General features: G+C 38.3%; 1 protein-coding gene across 1 annotated transcript; it reads left to right on the top strand.

Annotated features, from left to right (window-relative positions):
• The first annotated feature begins 543 nt into the window (after positions 1-543).
• LOC141787218 (multidrug and toxin extrusion protein 1-like) lies at positions 544-19261 on the top strand. Its single transcript, XM_074665533.1, has 16 exons — positions 544-826; positions 4930-5031; positions 5150-5218; positions 5440-5588; positions 6253-6295; positions 6427-6471; positions 7518-7615; positions 8644-8741; positions 9583-9764; positions 9870-9978; positions 13266-13341; positions 17075-17144; positions 17236-17368; positions 17458-17552; positions 17644-17707; positions 17784-19261. The coding sequence occupies exons 1-16, from the start codon at positions 641-643 to the stop codon at positions 18020-18022; spliced, it is 1758 nt and encodes a 585-aa protein (XP_074521634.1). The 5' UTR covers positions 544-640; the 3' UTR covers positions 18023-19261.
• Positions 19262-22760: the final 3499 nt, after the last annotated feature.

The raw sequence follows: 22760 nt of genomic DNA, 5'->3' as shown, positions 1-22760 counted from the left end.
CAGTGCTTGTGTGCACCATTCCTTGACTGTGAATATTTCTGTGACTTTTTTTGGTCTCCACGTGTTTTGGGATTTGCGTTTTCCCTTATTGTGAAACGTGTTTCCGTACATGATAATAGATTCACCATTACAGCGGTTTTGAAGATGTCATGAAACGTTTTAATCTCGGAACTTTTACAGCCCTACCAGAACCGTTAAATACGCAGATTGCTTTACAAGTAATTTTTTTTTCAAGGAACCCAAGGCCGCAATACAAAGATTAAAAGACAAACGGAAAAAACGCACACAAAAACACATAAGGCCACAAAAAATAATAAAATGTAGATAGGGTAAAACTGTGAGCTTAATTTATGAATACGAAACATTTAATTGTTCCAGCACACGTGTTTTTGTTTTCAGAGTGGGCAGATATACATCGAGTAACGGGCACCTGAACGCATCATTATAGATTTAACGGTTGTAACGCCCCAAATCTCCACGCGTTGGTTGGCTTCGCTGGACACTCCTGCAGCACGTGCGTAACCCCTCCTCAAATCCCCCGGTAACGCGCGGTCTCGACATCGACACTGTGTACAGAGGGAACAGTGACTGTTATGAGCCCTGGCTGGCAGTCTGTACAGTTCACTTTATTATTTTAACCATGGACGGCTCTGATAAAAGTCATATTAAACACACAGCGGGAATGAAGGAAGATCTCAAAGCTGTTGAAGCGGCTTCTTCTGTCCACAGCTCCGGTGAGGGGTCCTGTCTGAAGCGCGTGAAGAGTCTAATCCCGCCAGTGTACCGGAATGAGCTCGTGCAACTTTTTAAACTAGCGGGACCAGTGGTAAGAGTTCATTTACACTCATCTCACTGCCTCCAAGTGCTGTGTTTCATGTTCTGTGTGCAGGTGGATGTTATTAGGGCTGTGTGGACATGGAAACTAACTTTGGTTAAAAATGTTAGAGTGATTTAATAGAAACTGCTCTGACCAAAATGTTTTAATATATGACAAACTCGAGATATTTTTTTCCTCCATTACGCATCGTCATGTGTCCTGTACATAAGAATTTTGTTTATTGTATTCTTGTTTCTTTTCACGTCTCAAACCACTTCGCTAAGGTTTTATTCTCAGGATATAAGTCTTAAAGTGAGCTGGGAACATGACAAAAGTTATTTGTTTCTTTGATGGTGGAGACAGAATGTGATCATTAACTATGGTAGATTGGTGAGTGAGAGGCTGGGGAGACAGGGATCACTTTGGGAAGACTTTACAGATATTAGATAAGACTGGTTTAAAAGAAAACTTAAGGAGTGTCTTACATAATGTTTGAAGCAGTCATGAAGCATCAGGTGAGGCTCCCGCTGAGCTGCTGCCAGCACCAGCTTAACTTGGTCCCAAGAGCCCAGCTTATCACAGATAATGATGATAACTCCGTGTTCATCGCCCATGGAGCGCCAAATTATGCCATTCCAGTCATTGTTTCACTTTAAGCCAATTTATCACCAGGGGTCAGCTCCTCTTTGAAAGGGAAATCGCATAGCATTTAAAATCAGAAGCGTCAGGTCAGTTAGTGACTCTTTTTATGTTACACCCCAGTACTCACACCCTGTTAGGGCTCATATTCTGTGGAGTAAAGGTGGGAGCAGATTGGACCTCTGAGGCACTAGCAAAGGTATTGCAGGGTAATAACATGGTAGTTGGACTGTACTCATGTAACAACTTTTCAATCTTTTAGAGACTTTGGAAATTAAACTGCCAACTTTTTGACTGCCATCAAACATCCAGCCTGAATGCTTCTGCAGTGCTGTTACACCATCTAAAATCCCACACAGAGACTCAGGGTTGACACTGTTACAGGATGAACTGTGAAAATACTGAGGAGAGAGCTTTGTTATGGTGCAGTTTAAGTGTTCTCTGGTTTTAGAAGGATGCACTGTGACACCAGTGCTAGAATAAATGTCCCCTGAGTTAATTTTAACAATAGTCTGAACAATATTTGGACAAAGTCTTCATGATGTCACCCATTTGTTTCTGGTACAGAGTTTCGAAGCCCATCATTGACGGGAGCCATACTGGAAATGCTGAACTCTGCCTGACTTTGTTTATGTTTGGATGAGGTCAAAGGGCGGGTCTTTAGCTTGTTCACAGCATAGGGAAGGGTACAATTACTTGTGTACTTGAGTACTTGCCATACTTACTCACCTTTAGCTTAAAGTGATACTCGGGATGGAACAAGGTGGGTCCTATCACAAGGTTTAGGGCAGAAATTACCCCTACAACAGTGTTTTTGTGCAGCAGAAGCCCAGAGCGCACACACCAAACACCCCCTCCCTGCTCCTCTGCTGGTTTCCTCTGCACTCAGATGGGGCCATATTTTACTTGACCAAAAACACAAATAAACAGACTTCCACCGAAAAAATCTCATATCAGTCTGCATTCACGCTTTATTTAGAGAATTTTCAGTGCGTTACTTTCACACAAAAACACCGCTAAATAAGGCTCTAGTTCTCATCGTGTCGTAGAACGGGGCTACCTCTGCTGCAGAGCCACAGCTGGCTACGAGGCGCTCACCGCTTAGTGTATCAATCTGCGCGCACAGCGTGCCTGATATAAACAGACGCAGGTAGTCTGCCAGGACGAAGAGACACGATGAGAACTAGAGCCTTATTTAGCAGTGTTTTTGTGTGAAAGTAACGCACTGAAAATTCTCTGAAATAAAGTATGAATGCAGACCGATATCAGATTTTTTCGGTGGGAGTCCGTTTATTTGTTTTTTCGGTCAAGCAAAATATGGTCCCGTCTGAGTGCAGAGGAAACCAGCAGAGGAGCAGGGAGGGGGTGTTTGGTGTGAGCGCTCTGGGCTTCTGCTGCACAAAAACACTGCTGTAGGGGTAATTTCTGCCCTAAACCTTGTGATTGGACCCAACTTGTTCCATCCTGGAGTATCACTTTAAGCTCAAACAACGATGCACGTGTGACCCAGCGTTTTGTTTTTGCTTAACTGAATTTACTAGATAGGAAAATAGTTAACAGGATACAAACATGTGACTTCTCTAGCCACAGCGCCAGTATACTGAGCCAGATATCAGCAAAAACAACAGTTTTACAGCAGCTATGGCAACTCTTTGGGAACATATTATTACATGGAAAGCAAAAAGGTAACAGATACAGAACTGTCTGCTGCACCTGATGTGTGGAAGCAATGTCTCAAAAACATTGGAGTTGATGTGTAGTGCGAGATATGTGGGGTTTAACTTGCATACCATACAAATACTAACTCAATGCTTAACCACATGTGCTTTCAACACCAGGAGAAAACAGTGGAGACAGAGAACAGGCAGTCTCACATCACGTCATAGCCCTGTTGTTACAAACCAAGAGCATAGATTAGCCTGCTAATAACCAAAATGGTAACTGTCTGGAGATATGCTTCCTTTAAGTTTTGTGGGAGAAGACTTCAGAGAGCTGATGGCGTTTGTCGAGCGGGAGTACAAGCCACAACCACAGGAGCAACAAAAATAATAAAATAAGTCAAGTACTTTTTTGTACAGTATTTCAAGTCCTCAAGTAGAGGGATTAGTGTAAATTCCCATCCCTATGACAGTCAGGGTGCCCACTTCTTGGTCAAGTCAGCTCTGCCCTCGGCATTGACTGTATATGGGTACCATGGCTTCACCCTTTACCATTACAAAGTTTTGAAGCAAAAATACCCTGAGGTGGCACCGTTGTGCAGCTAGACTCTGTGCAGTGGAGAATCTGGGTGAAAAAAAAAGTTGTTTTTTTTTACTTTGGAAAGTCTTGTGAGCCTTGGCTCTCCTACCCAACGAATTGTACTATTCCTTAAAAAATCTATACAAGAACGGCAGCCATCAATCATTCTTAAACAAAACATGATGTAAACCCCTGTTTTTTTAACATAAAGAAACTAATGAAAAAAAAATTCTGAAGAAAAAAAGAGGATTTGGGCACAATGCAGACCAATAATAAACTCATATCACCACAGCAGGTGAATGTGAGCAACATTTCTATGAGGTGTGTTTATTATTACCTCCGCCAAGGTGGATATGTTTTTGGGAGAGTTGGTCTGTGAACACCATAACTAAAAAACTCACTAACGAATTTTGATGAAAATTTCAGGAAATGTTCAAAATGAGATAAGGAAGAAGTGATTAAATTTTGGAGGTGATCTGGATCACCATCTGGATCCAGAATTGTATTTAAAGGATTCTTTATCATTGTGAGATAGGGCTGTTCTCACCAAATGTGTATATAACTCCACCATAAATGGTCGGATTGCTGTGCAAAACAATACAAGACAAGGTCACCATCATTTCTGACAGATGTAAAAGTACGATCCAGATCCTGTCAATATTCTGAAAACTAAGATCTGAAATATGAAATATGTACTGGGTCATCATAATTTTCAACACTGTCAGGAAACAAATTGTCATATAAACCTGCAACTAACACCAAATTGTAGCAGACAGTCTGCTGAAAGGGAGTATAACATTAAAGTAAGACTAAAGTGTTGGTGACAATCACAGTATTTTTACAGTATAACTTTTTTACAGTCTATGAGCAAAACTTAAATGTTTTATAACTTCAAGGAACAGGAGTTACAACCATAGTTTGTTCAGACCCAAACCATTTTAAATCTTCCATTTTTCACCAACAGTATTTTCTTCTTCTTCTTTCTTTCAGAGGGATTATGGGTGTTGACCTTCCCAGCAATCCAACTTTTCTCATTCACAGCTGACCTCTCTGTTTTAGACTTTTAGACTAAAAAGCAAGAATCTGCAGGTTTAGGCTTTAATGCCTTTTTATTTGACTGTGATTGACCGTTTGAGATTCCTGTGTCAACATCCAGTATAATCCCCTTCATCAATCCACTCGCTGTATTTTGCTGTGTGTTTACATGAAGCTAATTCTGTGTTTCTATGTTCCAGGTCATTTCCCAGTTGATGGTTTTTATGATCAGCTTCGTCAGCACTGTCTTCTGTGGTCACCTGGGAAAAACAGAACTAGCAGGAGTAGCGTTATCTATTGCGGTGAGATATTTTAAGTGCGTGTTTTGTGTGTCACCCCAGCCTGTAAGCACTGGGATTTTAATCACTTCTCCTCAACATGGTTGTTTTTCACTAAAGTATGTGTTTGTTTTGGTTGTAGGTGGTGAATGTGACGGGTATTTCTATTGGCACTGGTTTGTCGTTGACGTGTGATACCCTAATATCTCAGGTATTACTCTCTGAAGGATGTTCTTTCACTGTATTCATCTTACTTGGACAAAAACAGTTGCTGCTGAGTTCCCAGACTGTCCTGGGGTCTGCTTTAAAACAATACAACAATGAGCTTTAGTGTCAAGTTCGTTTTTATTCCCAGTCTTACCCATCCTTATTGGTGTGATTAGTGTTTTCCAACATTGCTTATTTGAGTATCTCTCTGCCCGTTGCATGCAGACATATGGGAGCGGTAACTTGAAGCGTGTGGGTGTGATTCTCCAGAGAGGGATTCTGATCCTGTTGCTGGCCTGTTTCCCCTGCTGGGCCATTCTCATCAACACTGAACCTCTTCTACTCGCTGTCAAGCAGAGCCCAGAAGTAGCCAGGTAGATAATCATTAACCTCCAGACAACAGGCACTTTCAGCAACTCATTTACTAATAGTTCCTCAGAGGCTGTGAACATTTAAGGAAAATTAAAGAGGGGAATGACTTAGCAGCTTTGCAACAAACCTGCATCACCTTAAAGTCAGAGTGCCTGTGAGCAGCATACAAAGTCATTTACTGCACTTCAAGCACACAGTGTGAGCCTGTTTTAATAGTCCAATTTTGCCCTTTCATTAACACACATTTGAACTCATTTGAACTGGAACTGGAGGCAAAGACTTCCTGTTCTCAGGTACTTGGCAGATTTATTATAGGAGATCTGGATTAAGGCTTAGCTTATTTGAAGTGCTTTATTTGGACATTTATAAATAAATATTTGGTGTATTTTGATAGATGATCAATTTGTCCTCACAGACTATAAGCTTCTTATTTCTGTATAGATAAACACATTTTAGTCTTGATATGTTGGATTTTTTGATTGAACAAATATTTGAACTAGTGGTACCTATAGTGAAAATAACCACAGTGTTTTGTGTTTTCTATGATATACAGGCCATGTATGTACATCTTTATATTAAGCTATACTCAGAGTAAAGGAAATAAAAGCAATGATGCATTTCCCACAGTTTCATATGCATTAATGTTTGTTTTCTTTCTGCATGAAGCCTCTCCCAGCTGTACGTGAAGATCTTTATGCCAGCACTGCCAGTGAGTTTTGTTGCATTTGAAACCTTGTTGTTGGATAAAATGTTTATAAACTATATGATCAGATATCAGAGAGGTTTTATATTTTTCCTTAATTGGTACACTAACACCAGTAATCTTTTTTTATTTTTCAGGCAGCTTTTATGTACCAACTGCAAGGGCGGTATCTTCAAAACCAGGTAAACACATGTAGACAGGTAAACACAAGAAAAAACATTTAATCCTGTGAAGCCCATTAAAAACAGCCAGAATTTTTTTAAGTTAAATTTTTTGTAAATATGACTTCTTTCAAGAGATGGTGAGTAACAATTCAGATGTTCCTCTTGCTGCAACTTTTTGAGAATTAGCAGCAGTTTTTCTGAAAAAAATGTGTGTGGATGATTTCATGAGAGCAGCTGTTTCAGAAAGGGACAAAATACAACATCAAATTGTTTTAAGGAAACTGCTCATAATGTTAATGATATAGAGGTCTCAAGTACTCAAGTATCAATTAGGATAAGTTTGGCAATAAAGGGTTAAAGTTCCAATGAAGAGCTTAAAGTGATCTTGATATAGTATCAATTTTATTGAATTGTCTGTCCATAATCCACGATTAAAGTGAGATTATCAGCATCAAAATTGGTTATTTCTCAGAGTCCATGGTCAGGAGAACACAAATCCATTTACAGCACGTAGAACAAAAGTCCATTTGTCATAAAATGCAGAGTGAGGTTACGTTAGCTCTGCTTGGTAAGGTTGGAGTTGGTAGATGCGCTCTGGTAGAACATAACCAGGATTCACTAACTTTTCATGATACAGCCGTGTCTCAGAGCACGGGGCTGTGAGAAACACTAAACAGTCTGCTCACCTTCTGGACACTAAACTACAAACTGAGTCACTAAGTTTGACCATGTTTCACACAATAGCTCTATGTAACTTAAAATGAATTAAATATTTCCTCATTGCTTTGCATCCTGGGAAAAGATTCTTAAACAAAGAAATGATGAATTGAAAAGAAAATCTTTGCACACATTGGCAAGTTTCACTTCCACAGAACAGTGGGTGATGGTGCTCATGGATAACTGAGTTTTTGTCCCGGAAAAATACGACCGACTCCAGCCAGAGGTGTCATTGCACTAAACAGTGAACAAAAAGTCTTTTCAACGCCTTTGACTCAGAGCTCATGTGTGAATAGAGGTTATTAAAATAATGGTGTTAGTATGAACTTTTGTTTTGTGTATTACAGGGAATAATATGGCCTCAGGTCATAACTGGAGCCATTGGGAATGTCTTCAATGCAATCATCAACTACGTCTTCCTCTACTGTCTGGAGCTGGGTGTTGCGTGAGTATTTAAGACAGTTATTGTGGAGTCAACTTATGAAATCTTAATTCATTTCAATTCTCTCATGTTCAGTATTGAGCTCACAGTGTGTTTGTGTGTGTGTGTGTGTGTGTGTGTGGGGGGGGGGGGGGGGGGGGGGGGGTTAAAAACCTTCTGTGGGAATTTCCTGAAAGTATCTGGAATTAACTAGAATTGACGGAAATGAATTAATGGTAATTTGTATTTATTATTATTATTATTATAATTATTATTAAATATTTGTATGATCAGATGCATAAATAAATAATAAACATTTGGGTTGTTTTAAGCAGACATGCAAACATGTTCGATGCAGTATTTCTAAATGACACTTTAAATTATTTTTCTAGGAATTTGGGGGTATTTCCTCAAACTCTGAGCTATCATGAATAAAGGCTTTGATATTTATCATAAGCAAACATACATAGAAATATGCCTGATATAACACTTATAAATGACACTTATCATTACTGGAACTGTAGAACTTAAATGGTTTCTTTCACAGGACAACAAAAACCACAAATGGTGAAAAATGAAAGCAGATTCAGATATTTGACACATATTTACAGTGTGTCCCCTCAGCCCCCCTTGAAGAAGTCTCTTTCAAAAATGTCAGATTGTTTAGTTCAGCTTCTCTTCAGGCCTTTTTTTCTGCTCATAACAGACCAGCACCTTATCACCTGAAGTGGCTGCTGTCTCCTTACAATTGGTCATCATCTTCAATTTTACTAATGGTTTCTTCAGAGAACAACAAAATAAAATCAAAAATAGTGAAAAATAAAAGATGTTTTGACAATGGATTTCTAGAAAAATTCATTGAAGTAGACGGCCCAAGAAGCCCCTAGAAGTTAGCTACTATTTAAAGCTACTCATGAATATTATGTTCTATTTCTACCAAGTTTGTGATTCTGATAAATGCAGAAACTTTAACAGCCATTAGTTACATTTCAAAATCTATTGCGAAGACTGTTGTTGACTGTTTGTCTTTCACCTCCTTTCCCCTCTTGCAGTGGATCTGCAGCAGCTAACGCTATCTCTCAGTACCTGTTGGCTGTGGTCTTGTATGTTTACATCTGCTGGAGAGGTCTCCATAAGGCCACGTGGGGCGGTGAGACATTTTCTTCTTCTTGTAGAACAGGCGTGTCCAAAGTCAGGCCACTCACATTCTGAGTTCAATGTCATTTAGTATTTTCTATTAAGTTAATCAACAAAACTTAATTTTATTCATTAATCACTTATAGATTATGCATTAGCTGCTAGAGCCTTTTGAATTACTCAGGTTTTATGTGAAAATGAACTGAAGAACAGAATGAAAGAGTTAAAATCCAGAAAAACAAAATGTGTTTTTTTCTTTTCTAGGAAAGATTTTACCTTGAGAGTTAACCAGTGAACAACATTTTTATAAGATAAAGTATTCACGTATTGCTTCAGTGTTCAGGGTAAAAAATATCATGCTGGTCTTTGGGCTTTTAAACAAAATCAAATGCAGCACAAATAAAGTTTGAAAGTTCAGAGGTTGGACTCTATAACTTATTTTATCCTTTGTCAGAATCGGAGTCTCTAGTTTTAGAGAACGAAAGTCTAACCGTTACTTTGTTAAACATTTGACACACTCTCTCACTGTGTTATGTGGTTTAAAGAGGAGCTGACAGGAGTGACTCAGGTTGTCACAGGTAATGTAGAATTTCTGTTGAAGGTGTTTATGTAACACGTGCGACAGTAAACCAGCAGTGCAGTTATTCTGAGTCTTTGTCACCTGAACAAACAGTTTGGACAGTCCTTCAGGTACTGAGTGACTTATTCCAGCTCCTCTTAATGTGTTTTAAAGAACACCAGCTGCGTTGGCATATTGTCCGAGCATTAACCTGTACAGATGGGTTTAGTCAAGCATAATTTGATGCTTTATGAGTGCTGAGCCCTAACAGGAAGTGAAATTTGAAAACCCACAGGTTGGTCCATGGACTGTTTGCAGGAGTGGGGACCCTTCGTCCAGCTGGCCATCCCCAGTATGCTCATGCTGTGTTTGGAGTGGTGGATGTTTGAGATGGGAGGCTTCCTTGCTGGAGTGATCAGCGAGGCAGAGCTTGGAGCTCAGTCCATCGTGTATGAGCTGGCTGTTATAGCCTACATGGTGAGTCCTCTACCTGGTCAAACCTTCACCTGAGAGTGTTTATATTCCACTGATCCCACAGTTAAACTGAAGCACCTTAAATCATGTCTCTGTTTCTTCCCACAGTTCCCCTTAGGGTTTTCTGCTGCTGCCAGTGTGAGGGTTGGGAATGCTCTTGGTGCAGGAGATGTCGAACAGGCCAAGCTGTCTTCCAAAGTTCCTATCCTGTGTTCCTGTAAGAACTACTGCATGTGACGCATGTTACCTGAAACAACCTCTCTGTAACAACTAGATACCATCTTAAAGAACAATCACATCTCAGTTTGGCCTCATGGTTAAGCCATATGACCGAAAAAGACTTAAAATATCTCGGGACACAAAGCATTACAAAGTTTGACTTTTAAAAAAGTAAACTGTCAAATTGACTGAAAACTCTTGCAGAATGTATAAATGTCTGCGGCTGTAGGACAAGCAGGCCTGAGGAATGTAGGAAACTTATTTCACAGATGGGGGGCAAAGAAACTAAAGACTGCTTCCCCTTCCTTAGTTTTGATCCTGAGAACACTGAGCGAACCTCTCCCACTTGACCTGAGGGGCCTTAGTGCTTCAAAGCACACAAATAAATCAGCAAAACTGTAGATTAAGGTTCAAGAACAGGAAGGTCTTCAGAAACAGGAGATAGGATTTTAAAACTCAGCACACACAAAGCTGATCCCAGGGTCTGATCCTGGGGTTTCGGGGAGCAGGAGTGTGTGGTGCCTCACTCTGTGGTGTTTGTGAGGACTCTGGGTGCAGCTCTCTGAACTGCTCTGATTGTTTTGCCTTTTTCTTCCAGACCTTTGAAGATGCCATTACAATAGTCCAGCCTTTAGAAAACAAACTCAGATAAGGGTTATCTGTATCTTGTTTGGACAGAAATCCTTTTATTCTGTATGAAAGTTTCCGGTGATATTAAGCTGATTCCATGAACGTCTTTGAAAAGCTCTTAAGTTTTGGGCAGAGTTGATAACTGAGCCAAGATTTTTCTCTGTGATAACTTTATCACGGTACCATCGATTTACAGAAAGCCCTGACTTACAAACAGTTTTTCTTTAGGCCTTGAACATGTGCGTATATGTGTGTGTGTGTGTGTGTGTGTCCATGTTAAAATGCAGTTATTGTAACAGTACAAGAGGCTTTAGTAAGTTTTGTGTCACCATCATTCTGTGTTGGTCTACATCAAGAGGGTTTATACACATTTGTATTTTATCTGTTAACAAGTACAATTTTTAAAACCTTTATTTATAATCACACATTAAAAGAAAGCTTGTGGTGGGACTTGATTAAATTATTTAATCCAATTAAATAGAGATTTTGTAATTAATTAATTGGCGACTGATGACATGTCAATATTTGACACAAGAAGCAACATTTTTCGATTCAGATAGATTTTGTTTGATGACTGAATCAATGAACAGACAAGCATAAGCTTGAACAACATAACTGAGTTTATTTTCAGTCATATCTACTTTTTAAATGTAGAGTCCAGTTTGAGGAACAGTACTGTATTTCAAGCAGGCAGTGCTCATAAGACTAAACTGATAAATAAAAGCTGCAAGCCTCACCCGTCCCTCATGCTGGTTTCACCTCCATCGTCAGGGTTTCATCCTTTTCTGGCCCTCTTAGTACTATAACAGTTGATACCATGTATTATTTCCTCTGCTGAGTCCCTGTGAGCGGAGACCCTAATTAAGGGTTTCAAGAACTTACTGTCCACTTAAGTTTGGGTTAGCAACAATGAGGTGATGCCAGAATCTAGGATTGCTCTAGTGATATGGGAGTTATTTGTTGTGCTATATGCACAGAAGTCTCAGCCACACTGCAGTTGGGATTTAGTAACTTAAATTTTCCATCCACTGTTTGTTGTTCCCCTAGGGTAAGAGTGCTTTCACCATTAGGGGGTGTCACCCTGTGCATCACTATGATTGGTATTCCAGGGGCCCGCACGCTGAGAAACACTGATGTAACATGTGAACTGGAGTTAAACAATTAACTGTGTTAAAATTCGTGAGTGTCTTTAATGCAGAATTTTTCAGTATTTAATTCATCAAAATTAACATGTTAAAGACTCAATCCTATTAGAAACACAGCTTTTTATTTTCTCTTTGTATTATGTTTTTCCAAGTGTTAAACACCAAATACCATGTTATATATCTATATATATCTATCAATCAATCTATATATACACGTATATATATATATATATATATATATATACACGTATATATATATATATATATATATATATATATATATATATATATATATATATATATATATATATATATATATATATATATATATATATATATATATATACACGTATATATATATATATATATATATATATATATATATATATATATATATATATATATATATATAAAACTGAATAACAATTATAATTAAATTACCATTACTGAGAGAGTATTTTTATTGGAGCCCTTACTGCCGTGGAGCACAGGCAGCCAAGACAAGCAGCCCATGCCGTGGAGCACTGCCAGGCAGCCAGTCAGTTAGCGCAGTAGACCACAGACAGCCAGCTGGTCCATGCCATGGAGCACAGGCACACTGGCCCCGGGTGGTATCTTAATGTGCAGCAGGGTATCATGTCCACAGTGTTACCCTCCTCACCCATGGTTTGTCCTTTTGGGTTTTGCAGATTATTATGCAAAATGTTGATTTGAGAAGAATTAAAATATTTAGTTTATGTGTGTTAAATGAACTTGTTAATTTTATTATAGAGAACTTAATTTATTCAGGCATGACCATTTGAAGCAATTAATTTAAGTTGGTCCAACTACTTATTTTTATTAGTTGTTGCAACACAGAATTTCAAGTTGATATGATCCACAAAGAAACATTGGAAACCTGAACTTAAAAATATTGAGTTGGATTGATTAAAAAAATGACATCACTTCAACTGATTGAAGATTCACTTTTTACAGTGTATGTATATATATGTATGTATATATATTTATATATATATATATATATATATATATATATATATATATATATATATATATATATATATATATATATATATATATAAATTTCATTAAAAAATAAAAAATAGAGACTACCCAAACTGAGATGGAAAAACAAACATTAAAACTTGCGAACATATCTCTACATTCTGATGTTAAATTCTTTGTCATTACATAAAAAGGAACTGTGACTCAGTGAGACTCTCACAAAGTTAAATACACTTAACATTTTTCCAGTATTGTCAAATATTCTGCCCTTAGATTTAGTGAGTAAGCCATCCTCTCTATTGTTCATCCAGTTAGACTTTGGAAGGTTTTAAATGCAGCAGTTTGTATCAAGAGCAAAGAGAAGCAGTAATACCTAAATAAATACTTTCTATTGACTGTGTTACTTTTATCCAGGATGGCTAACTTAAAAACACATGAGCTGTTCTCTGCAACACCTCCAACATGTTTTTTTCTCTAACATCCTGGTTCTTTTTGTTTCTTGCAGTCATCATTGCATGTTTCATTGGAGCTGGTCTCAGCATCTCTAGAAATGTCATTGGATACATCTTTACGTCAGAGCAGTAAGTAAACAATAGACCCTCCACTTTCACTCACTCACTCACTGATTTATTCTTTTTTTTTAACCCAAGCTTGGTTAAACATAACAAAGCAGGCCTAGTAAGATATTACCCACCAGACTTTAATACGTTACATAACATTATCATTGCTGCACTCACACACATCACTGAACTGTCACATCATGTCAGCTAAAAAGTGTCTGTTTATTGTCTATTGAAGTTTTTTGTGTTCAGAAAACTATGCAAAGATACTTCAACCTCTAAAAAAAGGAGCAGCACAGAGAATATTTAGGAATGTCAGCACATTTAACACAGTAGTCACAAGCTTACTCATACTCCTGCTTACATCACTACGTTTGCTGCACAGTTAAAGCATGCAAGTTCTGTGATCATTTCCCTTGGCTGTCCTGTTGGAAATGAGAAAGCTGTGCTTCTGTAACAATGTGGAGAACAAAAAGAAGCAAACAATCATGAGCAGAAATAGAAAAAGAAAAGTTTGAGCTCAACATACTTCTATCATTTCATGTTGGATCCTTGCCATGAATATACATCTCAAGTTTATCTTTTTATTGGTAATCCAGACCACTGTTCCACAAAAAAGTACCATCATTTGCTTCCCAGCTAATAGAAATTAAACAGCACAAAAATGAGTTTGAGTGACCTGAGTGTGTGAAGAAGTCTGAAGTTTAGTAGAATACAAAACCTGTGACTGTCTTCAGGCTGAAAAGACTCTTGCCATTGGTCCTCCTCTCATAGCAGCTGTGCTGTCTCAACCAAACTATGAAGTGTCCATAAATGGTGTGTTTACATCAGCTGTAGCCTATAGATGTCTGTATGCTAACTAACAGCATAAAGCTGACATTTGGGAAATCTGGCTTTTCAGTCAATAAACTGAAATCATGGTGTGATCAAATGTCACATCAAAATAAATGAATGTTCAATTTTTGGAGAGATTTGTCATACCAGCAGTACTCAAGACTCTGTGAGGACTTGCTTAGTGATGTTGAAATAGTCTTACTCGTATTTAGCCTTTTCGTAACCCATGATTAAAAAAGAGATCATGAGCGCCTTTATTTCTAAATGCATTTTCTAAGTATCCAAAGTCGGATTAGATTTTCCCAAGACAGAACAAATCCATAACCAGGATTCACCAACATTATATGTTACAGGCACGCCTCAGAGCACCGGGTTGTGAGTAACACTGAACAGATAGTCTGTTGACCTTCTGGACACTTAACTAAACCCCAGTTTATAAAACTTGATTGTTATCAGGTTTCAGCAGTAGTTCTACTACAAATAAATACATTACTTGATGCTTTGCATCCAGGGAAAAGTTGTCTTAGATAAAGAAAAGTAGTTTTAAACAGAAGAGCATGGGCAATACACATGTCTTAACAACAGTGGGTGATGGTGATCATGGGAAAAGGAGTCTTTATCCAAAAAAAACACCTCTGCTTTTGGCCAGAGGTGTCACTGTAGTTATCATCACATGGATAGTTTTCACAGATATGAATAATGTTCTGAATAACAGTCTGTTTGAGTGCCTAAAATTTACTCTTAACTCATTGGACTGGGTGACAGACTGGATGAAACATTTAGGAGTAAGCCCCTTTAAGGCCTTTGCGATGTGTAAGTCATTTCAGATGGTGTCATTTATCTTAGCTGTCAAAAAAACAGATCTTAAAAAGAAATAAAAATCAACACAAGCTTTCAAATCCCTCCACAATCACTTCAGCAAATCACAGAGCATTTCATTGGTCATGTGTTTTGAAAATGATGACGTCTGAAATTATGTACATATCACACCCAGCCTTTTAAAGTCGAGTAAATAGTGTTATGCGGCTTTGTTGGTCAACAAATAGATTTATGCTAAATGGAAGGTTCAGCTCATGGAAAAGAGGATTACATTAAAAGATGTGACCTCAAAGTGATACTCCAAGATGGAACAAGTTGGGTCCTATCACAAGGTTTAGGGCAGAAATTACCCCTACAGCAGTGATTTTGTGCAGCAGAAGCCCAGATCCCACGCACCAAACACCCCCTCCCTGCTCCTCTGCTGGTTTCCTCTGCACTCAGACGGGGCCATATTTTATTTGACCAAAAACACAAATAAACGGACTCCCACCGAAAAAATCTGATATTGGTCTGCATTCACGCTTTATTTAGAGAATTTTCAGCGCGTTACTTTCACACAAAAACACCGCTAAATAAGGCTCTAGTTCTCATCGTGTCTCTTCATCCTGGCAGACTGCCTGCGTTTGTTTATATCTGGCACGCCTCCCGCGCTGACTGATACACTAAGCGGCGAGAGCCTCGTAGCCAGCTGTGGCTCTGCAGCGGAGGTAGCGCCGTTTCACGACACGATGAGAACTAGAGCCTTATTTAATTGGATTTAGTAATTGGACTCCATCGCCACCTTCTGGGTCAGAGTCTCACGCACACTGTCATGAAGATGTGACTTTTAACCATGTGTGTGTTTCTTTTGAAACAAATTTTCTTTGTTCGAGACAACTTTTTACTAGATACTGTGTGAGGAAGTAAGATATTTATCAGCATGGGTACGTAGCACTGCGGTTTGAAACACGACAACAAGCAAATGTTGTAAGTTTGTACCAAACATCATTAGCCAGCCAAATGTAGCGCTACTAGCAGCCCAGTGCTATGGCATATCTGTACGCTAACATGACAACAAGCTAACTGTCACTTCGTATAGTAATTTAGTAGCCATCTATATGTAGCGCTGACAGCTCAATGCTGATTTGTCTGTAATGTGTAACATTAGTGAATCCTGGTTCTGTCCTGCCAGTCATCTACCAATCAGAGCTAACGTAACCTCACCCTTCATTTTATTGATAGACTCTCAAGTTTGAACAGACCACTGCAGAATATCTGCTGACTGTGGGTTGGAATCAACATTAGCACAAACAGTTTAGCCCCTGTGTTAGCCTTTAGCCCCTGTGCTATCACTCTCCCGTTCATCTTTCTTCTGCTCTTCTGTCCTTTTTCTGGTTGACAGTTAGGTTCCTGTGTCCACCATTATGACAAAATTAATCCAAGAAATTGTTTTCAAAAAGAGAAAAACTAAATCTCTCTTCTCTCTACTAAACTTTATCAGCCGGTGTGGTGTTGTCATAGAGACTGGGACGTACCATAAATGAATCTGGTCCTGCTAGCTAAGGCGAAGCTAAGAAGAAGCTACAAAGTAAAATTTAAAAATAACCTACTTGGCGCTGAAAATCTCATTTTAAAGTGTGGATTACGCTTAATAATATACTTAGAAGGAAGACTTTTTCAAGATCACTATCAAACTCCTTACAGCCCCTTTGACTTTCTCCAGGTAAAAGTCAAAAGTCAAATGAATATTTCTTCACAACCTTAAGCAAATTTTAGCAAATTTTTATCCATTTTAAGAGCTAATAATTATATCTTGTTTAAATACAATTTATATTCAAGGTGATTTTTCCTCGATTTTGGGCGCTCCCTGGAGGCCACTGTGCTCGTAGCATTTGCCTGTATTGGCAAATGTGTAAGCAGGCTCTGGAAGTAGCATCTGTGTCATTTCCTTTGTTGAAAAGAATTTAAAAAATGTGGAAAATTTCTCTTTGAGATGCATTTAAAAGAAAGTCATTCTTTGACAGCCTTTATCATGTTATAAATTAATTATATTATACTTACCCAGCTCTGCGTCTTGACCTGCAGGATTCACTTTAGGAATCTCTTTCTGCTTGTTTTTCAGGGAGATTCTGCAGAGGGTTGCTGATGTCATGATAATATTTTGTTTCATGCATGTTTTTGATGCAGTTGCGGTGAGTAAAATTTATCACAGATATAACTTTCAATTTTATATCAACAAAAACATGATATGATATGATATGAGCAGTGATCTGTCGTCATCAGGGTGTGACTGGAGGTGTTCTCAGAGGAGCGGGGAAACAGCTGATTGGTGCTCTGTGTAATTTAGTTGGATACTACTTCATTGGGTTTCCCATCGGTGTGTCCCTGATGTTTGCAGCACAAATGGGCATTATAGGTAATACTTAACATTTAAGGTGTGACAATGCACTGTTAAATGTAGTTTGTGTTAAAAATGCTAACAACTCTTCTGCTCTCTCGGTTAAGGCCTCTGGACAGGATTTGTCGTCTGTGTGTTCATGCAGTCTCTTTTTTTCATCATACTGGTGTTCAAACTGGATTGGAAGAAGGCTGCTGATGAGGTGGGTGACCACATCCCTCAGCGAGTCAGTCATTCTCTGCTTTCATTTTTGCCTCAGTTTGAAGTTAAACCTTTCTGATGTGTGTGATCAGGCTCGTGTGAGAGCAGGTGTGCAGGTCAAAGAAGAAAAAGAAATGACACGGATGGAGAGCACAGGTGAGCTCTGACACAAAGTGAGACATCTAAGTGGAAAACATCTGAGATTACTAAAGTTTCTCCATCAAACCCACAGATTCGAATCATAACCAGGCGGAGGTCAGCACTACTGAATCAGTTTATGAGAACGCTGAGGACATCAGAAACTCTGAGGCGCAGATACCAGAGCAAAACAAATCTTCAAACACTACCGTGGGAGATGTTCTGTCAGGAACACAGCTGGTCTTACGGCGTGGTTCTGTATTGCTGCTAATGCTTGCCATCCTTTTAGTCGGAGTCTTCGCCAGTGAATTCCTCATCAAGCTGTTGAAATGAGACCTCCTGGTGTATCAGATCAGCAGTCAGGATGGTTCTCTGTGAGCTCCTGGTGCCATTTCATCATGCTCTGTCACAGAGATTCAGGAGCAGGACCCCAACTCAACCACGCCCCTTCCACGCTCTTAAAAAATCAAACCCACTTCTCTCCTCCACTTTCACGCTTAAATTACACCTCCTAAAGGTGGGTTTACTTTGCCTCTTTGCAAGCATTGCAAGAAGTTCAACATCAAACTCAGAAACACTGTTCCACTAGAATCAGTAGATAATTGTAAAGTTGTATCCAATGATGATGAGTTCCTTGCTGATGAAACCATCATGAAAGGCAGTTTCACAGGGATATTTGTGCTGTAGATCCCAGAAAATGACAGGTTTGGTTAACAGTAAACCTGATTCAGGTTTATAACTACACTGTGTAAGAGTGAACTCTCTGTAAGCCCAAAAGCAACCAAACATTTTCCACCGAGTTAGAGGACCAAAACAGGGCACAGAAGTACAGTAAAAAGACTGATATGTGATGTCTACCAGGATGTTTTCTTTTTGTTGAAAGTTTGTGTAAAATCCTGCAGCCAGAACAAAATCAGTGAGAGTTGACAGACTAATGATGGCTGAGCTTTACTCCATGGAGTGATTACAAATGTGATCATGAGTTTTATAGAGTACTTGTCTCTGTTTGACTCCACACTGTATGGAGTAGCTCATGTGGAGTGAAAAACGAAATGTGTCTGAAAGTAATATTTTGAGTTGTTTACATGTGGTGTAGGCAAGAGAATACACTTAGACATTGACTTTAGTTGTATTTTTAGGGATATTATGATAGATGAATATTTGATTGCAATACTTGTGTTGGGTCATCTGAGACTCTTTGTATCATTGAGGCACACAAGTTCCCTAGCATGGCTTGTTCCTGCAAGAGCAGCATCATAGTGGAGAGTATTATCATCCTATATTTGATTTGAGTCATTTTATTGTAACGATTCGCAGTTGTTGTATTCATTATTGAAAAATATACAACATGTTCATGCAGTATATATTCTGGATCAGTCTGGTATGATATGCAAACAAATCACAATATTGTCTTTGAGAACCACTTCCACCACTTTATAATTATACCTCAGACACCAAAGACGCCAACCAAAGTACCATCAACAATACCCAAGAACTGTGTAAGATGTAAATATATGAAGCCTTTAATAACCACTTGTATTTTCATTGTAGTGATCTGACATTTTAAATAAACGGCAAAATAATCATCATGACTTTGATGTCTTGACTACAACAGTTTATGAGTAGAAGTCTGAAATGTTCCACACTGTTAGAAAAACATGTATTTTTACAGGAGACGGTCGGCAATTTTTAACAGATTTTCCCTGTTTTCTTATAAAACAACAAAATGCTAGTAGATTCACAGATATTTTCAGTAATTTTACACAGTCAAAAAAAGCAGAATTTTATGGTTATTTACCCTTAAGTTCTAAAGGACTCTTTCTGTTTTTACAAAACATTATACAAAACTGTAATATAACAGAAATTATTTATAAAATGACATCCTGCATGTTTTTTTCAGGTATTATGCCAATAATAGCACAGAGCTAAACCCTGTATCCTCCTCACTCATGGTTGCAATTCACTGATAAAGAAAAAAACAAGCTGTAATAAAAACGGTAAAAGCACTGGCAGTAAATTTTCCAGACAAATACAGCAAAAGTACAGTAAAACACTGTAAAAACTGCAGAACAACATGAAATAATTGTAAAAATACAGGACTTCACTGAAGAAAAGAAACAAACTGTAAAAAAAAAAAAAAACAGTAAAAGCACTGGTAGCAAAGTTTCCAGATAAATACTGTAAAATTACAAAGTCGTAACACAAAACTACATTAAAAAAAACACTGTAAAAATACAGGAATGAAATGTTTTTTGATCAGAGACAAATAAAAAAAAAAGTAAAAAAAAAAAAAAAACCTTCAAACAGGACACACTGCCCCCTCCTAAAAAACACTTTCCTCTCATGCATCACTGGTCATTTTGTCCTAATTTTTACTAATTTCTTTTTATTTCACAGCAAGGTCATTTTTATTGTGACAGTGCTCGTAGCCATGAGTGAGGAGAACACACAGGAGGGCACAACATGTTTGCGCTCCACGGCGCAAACTGGCTATCTGTGCTCCAAGGAGCAGACCAGCTGTCTGCGCTCCATGGAGTAGACTGGCTGTCTATACTCCATTGTGTAGACCATGTACCCAGTGATTTTTACGTTGTGTTTTTTTTTTTTTTAAGAAACGAGATGTGTTGATGGTCTGTGCTATGTTGGTCAATTTTTTATAATAATGTTTTTTGAATTCCACAGCCAGTCTATGCAGTGTTGCACAGGCAGCATGTTCCACTAATGTAATACTTCAATGTTCAGCAGAGTCTTATATCCTCTGTGTGCCCTCCTCACTCACGGTTGCAAAACACCATCACAACAAAGAGTATTTTGCTGTAAAATAACAGTATTTTTCTGCAGGACTCTTTGCATTGTTACTATATTGAAAGAGTTTTACCGTAAGAATTTAGGAAAAATCTGTTAAATGATGGTATTTTAAAATTATTATAATATACTTATTTATACTGTAAATCTGCAGAGGTTAGAGAGGTATATCTTGAGTTTTACGAACAAGTTTGTTTTTATACATTACAAATTTCTTATTGTACATGGGAAAAATAGTATTTCCAAAGGAAATTACTATAGATTGATTCAACTGTAATTTTACAGTATTTGTCCGGAAACTTTGCTGTCAGTGCTTTTCCTGTTATTTTACAGATTTTTTTTTGTTACGGTGTAGAGCACTGAGCTTTCATTTAAAGAGGGGCTATTGTGCTTCTTTTAAGGCTTTGTATTGTCCTTTTTTTGTGCCCTTGTCGTAGTTTCAGCCTCTGTCTGAGCATCTTTTTTTTTTTTTTAATTTGACCTTGCTGTCTTTTTAAGACCCACTACTGCACAAAACTCTTTTTCTCTGATTGGCCAGCTCTGTGGAGGCCTGTCAAGGACGGTTACTGGCAGGCCTTGGTTTTTCTTTATATCCATGTTTCAAATGCAGAAAAGCACATACCCCCTCTTTAAAGCAGAAGTAGCAGAAATACAGGAAGCTCATATTAAAGCCTTAGTATGAAATGTGGCATTGTGTCATAAAGGAAGGATAGGGTTTAATTCAAAGTCTGTGCAAGCAAAAGCTGGGAAGTTAGTCTTGAGTTTGTAGGGTGATTGTGTGGAAAGTAAGATTTATCAGCTCTTTTATTTGTTGTTAACACTATCAACAGTAGTGATATTTACAGTGAATGTACATGTGAAAGGTGAGTTAAGGCAAGGGTTCACAAACTTTCAGGCCAACAACTTTCCAAAAAATTGTGCTGGAGACCAGAGACCGGAGACCCTGAGATGTGATGTTTCCCTTGTTTTACATGTGATGAGTGATTTGATCGGACATGTTACAAATATGCGAGTTGAACTTGCATTTTTTGTAGTATTGTATTTCAAAACACACTTTTTTTTATTTCTATTTCTTAAGAACCTTAGTACAGAGGAGAATAAAAAATCTATACAGATTTAGGACATCAGAGTAATAATAAGTCATGGCCCTCATCTTTGGGTTTACAAGCTGAGTCCCTCTAGTGGTAACAAACCAGGATGTAACTTGGTACAAGGAAGACCTGAGGAGCCACTGATAGAAGTTACTTGTTTGACCACCAGATGGTGCTGTAATTCTTTGGTTGGGGTCTTAATTGTTCCAACTCTTATTTTACACTAAATTAATGAGAGCATCACCAAAAGGAAACTGTGGGCATTGATTTTCATTGTTTTCTGTTTTTTTTTTTTTTTTTTTTTTTTTTTTCGAACATGTTTAAGGGAAACGTATATCAACTCCAACAGTGATGAAGTGAAAGCTCAGAGCAGTAAATACACTCACTGTGGAAGAAATATTCAAAAGTATTATTGGCCGTCCAGTGTGTACTGTCCTTTAATTTGCTCTCATTTTTCAGTGACAGGGGAGAGATAGACTGAATTAAGGCAAATGGTCGGTTTGCCAAACCATAACACAACAAACTGATGCATGAGAGATGTATAGTATTGTATATTTAGTCTGTCATGCAGCAGCTGGGACATAATAATTATAAGCTGATGAATTAGAGAATCTCAAGAGCTGACAGTGGAACAAATATATAACAGCTGCTCAAATGCCATTGTGAGGAGGAGGCTTTCAAACTGCAGGCTGACAGCAGCCCCTCATGGCACACCCAGTATGAGGGAGCCCAAATTGAGTTTGGAGCTTTCCCTCAGGACTCTCCCTATCTGCCCCGAGGACTCAAATGCTCATAGGGTGTCAGCGGGAGGACCCTCAGAGCATCTCCAGTGATTACACAGTCTCCTCAACCAGGGAGACACGTTGCAGGGAAGACATGGAAACATTTTATAGTTTATTTTCAACTCAGAAGTACTGAGACAAGCCTGTCAATAAATGGTAAATGAATGAATAATGGTAATAAAATGGCTTCCCCAGGGGCTCAATAACCTTCAGCCAGGCAAATATGAAAAACAAGCAAGCTCATCTATTTCATCAAAGCTCGTATGAAAAGAAAATAAACAGTCACAGTGAGTCTGAGTATTATTTTGATTTTGTGATGTGTTTAGTTCCTGATTTTTAAAGCTTAAATGCATGTTGAAACGGACGTATTCAAGTGAACTTTATTTTTTGTCA

This window comes from Halichoeres trimaculatus, unplaced genomic scaffold, assembly GCF_033239565.1.
Source record: "Halichoeres trimaculatus isolate MK-OKI-2021-1 unplaced genomic scaffold, fHalTri1.1 fHalTri1_scaffold_2, whole genome shotgun sequence".
Lineage (NCBI taxonomy): Eukaryota > Metazoa > Chordata > Actinopteri > Labriformes > Labridae > Halichoeres > Halichoeres trimaculatus.
Note: the sequence above shows the minus strand (reverse complement) of the source record. Positions and strands in the feature narration are given on the sequence as shown.